This window comes from Zingiber officinale, chromosome 7B (genome assembly GCF_018446385.1).
Source record: "Zingiber officinale cultivar Zhangliang chromosome 7B, Zo_v1.1, whole genome shotgun sequence".
In the NCBI taxonomy this organism is placed as follows: Eukaryota; Viridiplantae; Streptophyta; class Magnoliopsida; order Zingiberales; family Zingiberaceae; genus Zingiber; species Zingiber officinale.
Window position 1 is genome coordinate 3,873,678 of NC_055999.1, and position 9,100 is coordinate 3,882,777.

Sequence of the window (9,100 nt, forward strand, 5' to 3'; positions counted from 1 at the left end):
GTGAGTTGACTCAATCATAAAGGCTCTATCCAATGCCTCTAAATAGAAAGAATTTCCAAAATCGGCAAGCTTTAATTGCAGATGCCCATCTAGTCCCTGGATAAACTGAAGCATACGGGACCTGTCCTCAGCAACTAATTCTGGACAAAATCTGGCCAACCGATTAAACTAAGTATTATACTCCGTCACGGTGCGATTGTTCTACCGAAGGTTCAGAAAATCCTATCGACGGGTCGTCTGATATGCCCATGAAAAATACCAACTCTCGAAAGCCTCTCTGAATCTCGCCCGGATGATATTCGGCTCGCCTATGATGGAACGCTGCGTATCCCACCAGATAGCAACCTCATCTTGTAAATGAAAAGCAGCCAACTCTACTTTCTACCACTTGAAGCAAGCCATATAGAAGAAGGTCTGCTCCATGGTCTCCATCCAGGATTGGGCCACATTCAGATCGGTCTCTCCATGGAATAGGGCGAATCGACTTTTCATCGACTCTGCCAAAACTGGGATCCGAGCTCGTGCCGCAACTATATCAGTGTGATGAGTAGGGACGACTGCAAGAACTGGCGAAACCACTAGAGCTGGTACTACAGGTGGTATCGCTGGATAGGCCGGGGGAGGTATCCCCGGTGCTGTGGCATAGGCCGGGGCAGGTGCCACTGGTGGCACTGCAGGGTCAGTATAAGTGGGCGCGACTGGAGGTACGGTAGGTGGGGGTACCGGATGTAGAGCAACTGCTGCTGCTGGTGCAGGTGTCGGGTGTGCAGTAGGCACCGATGGTGGTGGTTCCTGGTACGCCATAGGCACTGGTGGTGGTGGTACCGGGTACGTAGTGAGCTCGACCGGAGTAGGTGTCGGGTATGTCGGTGGTTCCGTTGGTTGTACCGTAAATACTGTAGGGGTGGGTATAACGGGTGCAACCAAGGTAGGTACCTCTAAAGGAGTCATCGGGGTCTGGGAGCCCGACGCGCCTGCAACACCGTAAAGAGTTTGTTCCTGACCGACAGACTCAACCCCCGTAGACGTCTCTGGCGACTCTGCTGTCAGGGACTCCAACGTCCTCTTACGTGACCGTCCTGCACCACGTCTCGGCACGGGAGCACGTGCACCTCGCCTCATATTTGTTGAATTATGACGAAAAAATTACTACAAGTATCATAGTTATAAAAAAAATAACATTTTACCTATTTGCCGTCTGGAGATGTTCCGTCGTTGTCCAGTCCCCATTTATGATCTCGAAATTCCGAAATGAGAAAATCGACGGAAATCCGTATAAATCCAAAAATACCCAAATTAGCTTGCTAAACTCGAAAATCCAAAACACAAAAAATCCGATATCGTAACCTGCCTCTGATACCAAAAATATTATCACACCCCAGTTAGTCTCTGCCAAAAGAAATTTTGACAGCATCTCCCCTCTACAAGTGACAATCTGAGACTATTCTACAAGCCATCAGGGCCACATATACCTCAGCCAACACAGCCGGAACAATAACAATAAACATGACCAGACAACCACACAGTTTATATGTATTTCAGTCTCTGGCTGTCACAACCACGCAGTTTATATTTGAAAACAACCTACTCCACTACACAACGGAAAACACAAAACACTACAAAGAAAACAATGCAGCGGAAAAACAAATGCAGTAGACCAGAAGTCGATAAAATCATCGAGCACAATCCAACATCACAAGTATATATGTAAATACATAACACGAAACCATAAGTCCAAAAAGTAGAAAACCATCGCGACGCGAAGTGGTGGGGGACTAGCGGCTGGAACCTCCTGACAGCATCAACCTGAAATATATCAACGGGGGTGAGTCCAACACTCAGCGGATACTAAGTTGACATGTATAGTAAACAATAACCAATAACAATAGATATGCGCACAGTCTCCTGAAGTAATGTAACAATGCATAACTGAAGATAAGGGAGAAGCTGTACTCACCAAGACCTCCTATCAGGATAACAAGGTCGTCAGATCGAAAATAACATGTTCCTGTATGCATGTCAATCATATGCATCCATCCAATATGCAACAAACAAAGTGCAGCAAACACAAGCAATAAATGCAAATGTGCATATGATGCCAATGACATGTCCTGGTCACCCCTGACGCCAGTCAGCCATCTCACACACGATAGTGAGACCGAGTGGGTAGGGTTATGACAACCGTGCACTCTGTCATCACATCTCCTGAGCGACCGAGTGGACGGGATGCTGTCGGAGTACATCTATCCTCTTACCCCAAATCATAAGTGGGGGAGCGTAATGCTCTCATCTCCCTGAGACAATTCATAGGAGGGATTTCTACCGGCTACCACGCTGCATCACACTACCCATGAGCGGACCAACAGAGTAAATCTGTCTGTCAGCTACCACGCTGTGTCCCACTACCCAACAGTGGACCAGCGGAGCCTAACAGAGCATAAATGTCACACACCATGCCCGATATACCGCTAACCCATGAATGGTTATGTGTGTAGATCCATGTAATTGGCGATATGCTCAACAATAATAGAGCTGTTAATCGCTCAGTATGCAATTATGCAAGATGGTGCATGACACTAAGCAAGGAAATATCCTGATACTATTCATCTCTATATAATGTGTACCAAATGGTATATGAATTAAATAGAATATCCTAGGTACATAGGTCAGGTATGGTAGAATAAATCTAGGTTCTGAACATAATAAGGCATGGTATGTCATTACCTTAAGGTCATAAATAATCAAAGGAATATGAATGCAAAAACAGGAAATAAATACAACATGCTCAGGTAATAGATAATAACATACAGATGCAAAAATGAACATAAATATTACTACTCGTTAAATATTACTAAGCATATCAACATGACATATCAAAATAGATAAGTCAAGGTACCCGCCTCAAATAGAAAATCCAATCAAACCAATCTGACGTCGAGATGCTCGTCTCGAATCAGAGTCTTGCGTCACCAATATATACATTTTTATTTAGCTAAAGTTAAATGAATAGCTAAATAGAATCCCTATGACTAATTTAGAGTAAATCCCTAATCACATCACCATCATCCGACCTAAACAAAATTTGACAATCAATAGGGTTGGTTACCTAATTCTCAAATCAACCATTAGATTAATAATCCAAACTTAATTCCATTTACACTTAAACAACTAATTACGTAATCCAACTTGTACCTAATTCAACCCATAAACCTAATCAATCTACACATGATCATCTAATTACAAAACGTATCAAATTCCTACCCTTACCTCAATTCACAACCGTGATTTGTGCTAGAGTAGATGACTTAACACAATTGCAACTTCTTTCTCTTACGGAATTCAGGAAGAGACCATGCCCTTTCGATAATTGAGGATACGCTTGCTTCCGAGAGTCTATGGATTTCGGACTACAATCCTCTCCTTGATTCCTTAGTACGACGAATTAACTGTTGGCCGAAAAAGACACTTATGCGGGAAAAACGCAACTCGTCACTTCAGTGTTTCAAGGAGTGGAGTACTTTTGGCTCTCTATATTACCTATTCCCCTTGGAATTATTGACTTCATTTATAACATCTAGTGGTCCTTTATGTGGACACCCAAACACCCTCAGTGTCTTGGGCGAATATGTACAGGCTCAAAGAAGAAAGAATACTAGGATTTTGTGACTTGAAAGCTTGAAACCTTGCCTTATTAGCCAAGGTACTTTGGCAGATATAGGCTAAGGAGGATGCTCTTTGGATCAAGTGGGTGCATCATACCTACTTGAGGTGGATAGACATATGGATAATTGGGAGGTGGTGCACTCAATTTCTCGTTGATCAGGAGGTTATTGCAGATTCGTGACCTTTTCCTTAGGGCTACTGGGTTATCGACAGGTGCTATGTAGAGGTTGGTGGATTGGTTTGAGCAGGATGGAGGTGTGACCAAGGTTATGACTTCTTTATGCGTCCTCGTCCTAAGAAGTCCTGGGTACACGCAGTGTAGAAGCCCTACATCCAGCCTAGCCATACAGTTACGCTTTAGATGTTGGCTCAAAGGCGACTTCCCACCAAAGATAGACTTGACTATTTCGAGGATCGGTGTTGTGCCTTTTGTAAGCGAGAGATGGAGACAAAGGAGTACATATTCTTTGGGTGCCCTCCTGAAGCGATCTTATGGTGAAGAATCTGAGAGTGGCTACATATGGTGCAGAAGATGTCTACCTATCGATGGATTCTATGAGTTTTTGGATATTTCTTCAAATGAGATCATCTTTTGACTAAAACTAGACATCTTGCGATGTCGACTTTGATACATTTTATATGAAGAGTTAGGAACAATTGTATCTTTGATGAGGAACTGTTGGAGAGTGAGAATATTTTTAGAAATACAAATTCCTATTTATCGATCATTATGAGTGTCTTCTGATCTAATATTACATCAGACATGATACATTACTGATTATCAGATATTATAATTTGAATTGTTTTGGTATAAAAATTTTACTCATAAAATAAATACATATATCAAATGAAAAAAAGGAACATAAAAAAAAAATTGCTAGTAATGATAAATCAAAATAAAATTTATTTAAATATTAATGATGATATAGTAAGGGATAAAGTTTAATATCATAAAAGGATCTATAAAATTAATCACACATAGTAGAATAAGTTTTAATTGCTATTGTCACATGTTATCAGTAAACGATTCTACCTTAATTTGTAGTATAATATACATTTCTAATATTCTTATTAAATACTGCTGATTATATTTACTCCAAAGTACAATCAATTTATATATGATTTTGAATCATTTGTTTTATCCAGAAACTTGGATCAAATTTAGTTCCCCAACTCACACCGCCCGGTACTGCACACCTGTGAAATCTCTGAATTTTTAAATGAATTTGGAAGATAGGAAGAGTAGAATTGATTGTTTAACTGTTGGTTATGTGTCGAACGGCAATAAGATGTTCTAACTCCTAGCTGAGATATTTTGCCATATATTTTGTCAATATATGGAGGTTCATCACCACTTCAACATCAAAGTAGTTCAATACTCAATTATGTGAGTCTTTGACTTCTGTATCTCAAGCTGGCATCTTTTCCAGCAACAAATTGGATCCATAAAATGGAAAACAAATTGCAAATGCAGTCACACAGGTGTCGGGACACATGGAACAAGTTGAATAAAAAAAGAGAGTGAAAGTAAATCTGATCAAATTAATAAAGAGTTGACACTGACAAAAGAAGACACCAAGTCTCATACAGCTTAAAGACATACGTGTTCCTTAAACAAGAGATGCATACTGAATCGACAGTCAGCAAGCAGCAATAGGTGCTTGACCATATGAGGCATGTCAGAGTGACGTTACCACTGACAATAAGCTTGTATAATTGAAAGAGAGTACCACGTTAAATAGAAGACTACTGAGCCAATGGAGCCCATCTGCCATGCGCAATTGCATCGAAGCAGTCACATGATAGCCAGCATCCAAAGGACTCTGTTCTTGATCAGTGTGCCCATGTACATTGAATATGCATTCCACATTTCAGAGGGATAAGGATGCACTAACAACAGCGTTCCTTCTGAGCAGTAGACATTACATGTAGCTCAAAAAACAAAGTGCTAACCAACACAAAGCTCGCGGAGGATTAATTATGTTTTACTAGTAATTCAGAACACCAGTCCCATCTGCTTTATGCCAACTCCCTTATTGTTATTTTAGTTTTCTTCCTTGTAGCTAGCTAGTCTTGTGAACGGCCATAGTCCATAATTCTAAAGTTTGTCCACAATGTCACTCCTATCAATTATTCTTCCAAATGACGCCATAGCTGAAGGCAGAGTTTTGAAGCTGCTAGTACCCTCGCTGCAACTCTGGGTCCTCCGCTTCCTGTGATTTGAAGTCTTTGAGGTGGTGTCGTGGATTTCAACACCGTTCTCCTTGATGGTAGCGAGCTTAGATATGTTGCTACGGCAAAAGGGGCAAGTAGGTGGTGGCAAGCACAAGGTCGTGGGATTCGGCTTAGTGTAGCAGCACAAGGCGAGTGTACAGTAGGAACACATCTGATGCCTACACTCTTGGACCTCAATAGTGCAAACTCGGTCGAAGCAGATTGAACAGATGTCGATGTCGTTGTCCTGCAGTGACCAATATTTTATAAATTTGTCTATGTTCCTGGAAGAATAATAACATCCGAGAACTAAGTTTTCTACAATGTTACGTAAGGCTAAGTCTCTAAAGGTTCAAACAAAAAACGCCAAGTGCTTGATCTAGATGTGCTGGATGTCAGTTTTAGATAGGATTGAGTAGTTATTTATTGCTTTGAAACCTGAGGCTTGCAGTCCAAACCTGGAAGGACAAGAATAACGAGTAACATCATGGTGTCATGGTTTACTCATTTTTTGTACAACTTTTCAAGTACAAGGAACAAGTAGCATAATCTACCGCAAGATTGGACAAGGAACTACAAAGATAAAATGCCTCGCATGATTAAAGTAGTGTACAGATAGTTATTTTTATATCAAGATTCAAGAATGACTATGCAACTCAGTTTCATATTTACTCATCTGAGGCAGGCAATATCGATGCAAAAAATTATTCAAGCAAACCACTTGTGCCACCTTAAACTTACTACTAAAATGCAGAGGAAAATCTGGCATCCTAGTGAAATACTTTTGCTGGAAATCGACGTTGCAGTAATTATCAAGTAAGAGTTGTCGGATCATGCAACAAAGCAGTACTGAAAAGAAAAGGGGGAAAATATAGTACCTCAGAAAAATCATCATCAAACGCTTTATCTGAATGAGCAGGAGATGTCAATGATCGTGTTGTTGCTTTCAGGATCTTCATTTCCCTTTCTCTGTTGCTCTCCATCAGAGTTGCCTCCAGTAGAGATTTCGTGACTAGGTCAAGTTCACTGATAAACTTCAATGCAGAAGGCCAAACTAGAGGCTCTACTGCAGATGGGTTAAGTAGAGCTGCACATGCACCATGATTTTGCTTCAATGCAACCTCATATGGTAGTCTCCTGTAATAATGACCAGCATTGGATCTATGAATTGAAATTAATAATAATAATAAAAAAAACACATACACACAAGGTATCTTGAGAACATCAAAGAGAATGGAGAGGTAATTTGGACTAATTTAGCTTCCGAAGTTTTTCTACATGTTATCCTAAGTATTTGATATAACTCTGTAATAAAAACAAGATGCACACTACACCCACTGATTCCATTTGATAGAAACCATATGATATATGATAGAAGACACGAAGATAGGATAACTTTTTGAACTAATTTAGCTAATGGTTTACTCATGATACATTTTTCCAGCCAAGGAGCACAATGATTAATCAAGGAAGATAAAGTCTAATCCGGAATCAGAAACGCCAGAAAGATATCATCAGTTACCCTGATGCATCCCTTTGAAGACGATCAGCACCCCGTGCAAGCAATTCACGAACACAGTCCAAATTTCCCCCGCGAGCTGCAAAGTGAAGCGGCGTGCTTCCAGGAAAACTGCAAATTGGGATCTCTTGAGCTCACAGCCAAATGAAAATCTATAAACTCTGAATCAAGAAGAAGAGCTTAATAGTAGTGTATGAATTACCCATATCGGCCAGTTGAAGCACAGACGAGAGCTCCACATTCTAAAAGAATATGGACACAGTCGGGCCATCTTTGACTGGAAGCGAGGTGCAAGGGTGCTGCCCCTGTGCCATCTCTCAAGTTCACAAACCGCGCGAAACCCCTGAAAATTCAAAACACCAGCAAATAACCAAGTTTAACTTTTTGATCCATCCATCCATATAGAAAACCAAGGACTGGTGGCAGGATCCTTCGTGAACTTACCAAGAACCGGTAAGTTGTGCGGATTTGGCTGCCGACAAAATTGCCTGCAAACAATCTGAGTGGCCATAATAAGTAGCATAGTGCAGGCATGTTCTTCCATTCACTGAATCAAACATCAAGATCTAACCCCGTAGGAGTAATTAGAAATAACAATCCAAAAAATAGAAAACTTTGACAGAAAAAAAAGGCAAGTTACTCACATTTGCCCCTGAACCGAGTAGCTTATGTACACATTCTATCTTTCCATGCATCGCAGCCAGCATCAGTGGTGTCTAATTTTACAAGAAGATCCACAACGATTGAGATCTTCCGAGTCTACTTTGCGTAAAAAAAAACAAAAGTAAAGGAAATCCCATTAATTATGCATTTCTGCACCTGTTTATCTCGATTCACGACATCGGGGGTCACAGATCGACCCAGAAGCACTGATAAAACCTGCAAAATACAACTCGAATTAAATACAAAACCCCCTTACACTGGCACAGAGAAAGGCGGAGGAGGGGACGGCCTCACGTCGACGCGGCCATTGGCAGCGGCGATGTGGAGCGCGGACAGACGGTCGTAGATGGTGGTTCGGTGAAGAAGAGATGGGTCATCCCTAAGGAAGCAGTCTACCACTTCCAATTTACCGGCTTGGACTGCCGAAAAAAAGTCATGCTCGTAGCTCGAGCTGGCGCAGCTCACACCCTGGCCCATCTCCGCCCTACCTCCCCGAACTCCGACTGCCCACCGGAGCGCGGCAGATTTGCGCCGCAGGCGGACGGAGGTGAGGCCGTGAGGGGTAGGTGGAGGCAGTGGAGGAAGGGAAGAGGGCCTCAAGGAAGTACCATTCTTGGGCCTGCTTTAATAAGTAAATCACGGATAACTGACAGTAAACACTGCATGTGGCTTGCGGGAGGATACTTTAAGTCTTTAACTGGGTGATCGGTTTGATCCGTAATTTTTTTCACATATTATCAGCATAAATCGAAAAGGCTCCTAATCATAAATAATTAAGAAGTACAGTATGTTTTTAAAAAAAATTTCTATAAATTTATTATAATTTAAAATTATGACAAAAAAAAAATGAATACGCTCATCTCCAACATCCCCGTCAATCCGTCCCAAGACTAATGGAGGAGGTAAATCACGGGCGACTACTAGCCTTTGGAATAGTGACTAATACATAAGGGAGGTATTTATCTCGATTTTACCGAAATTTAAATCCCAGATCTCATTATGATAATACCTCATGCGCTAGCCACTAGATTCATATGAGAA

At 41.3% G+C, this 9,100-nt stretch overlaps 2 protein-coding genes across 2 annotated transcripts; both read right to left on the reverse strand.

Annotated features, from left to right (window-relative positions):
• Positions 1 to 381: 381 nt before the first annotated feature.
• Positions 382 to 1,122, reverse strand: LOC122007415 (extensin-like). The gene has a single exon (XM_042563281.1). It carries the CDS (start codon positions 1,120 to 1,122, stop codon positions 382 to 384), a length of 741 nt encoding a protein of 246 aa, XP_042419215.1.
• A 4,063-nt stretch (positions 1,123 to 5,185) lies between these two features.
• Positions 5,186 to 8,680, reverse strand: LOC122005091 (E3 ubiquitin-protein ligase XB3-like). Its single transcript, XM_042560010.1, has 8 exons — positions 8,354 to 8,680; positions 8,216 to 8,275; positions 8,041 to 8,112; positions 7,841 to 7,962; positions 7,599 to 7,739; positions 7,400 to 7,507; positions 6,756 to 7,014; positions 5,186 to 6,124 (listed from the first exon to the last, which is right to left on the reverse strand). The coding sequence occupies exons 1-8, from the start codon at positions 8,534 to 8,536 to the stop codon at positions 5,762 to 5,764; spliced, it is 1,308 nt and encodes a 435-aa protein (XP_042415944.1). The 5' UTR covers positions 8,537 to 8,680; the 3' UTR covers positions 5,186 to 5,761.
• Between the last annotated feature and the right edge of the window lie 420 nt (positions 8,681 to 9,100).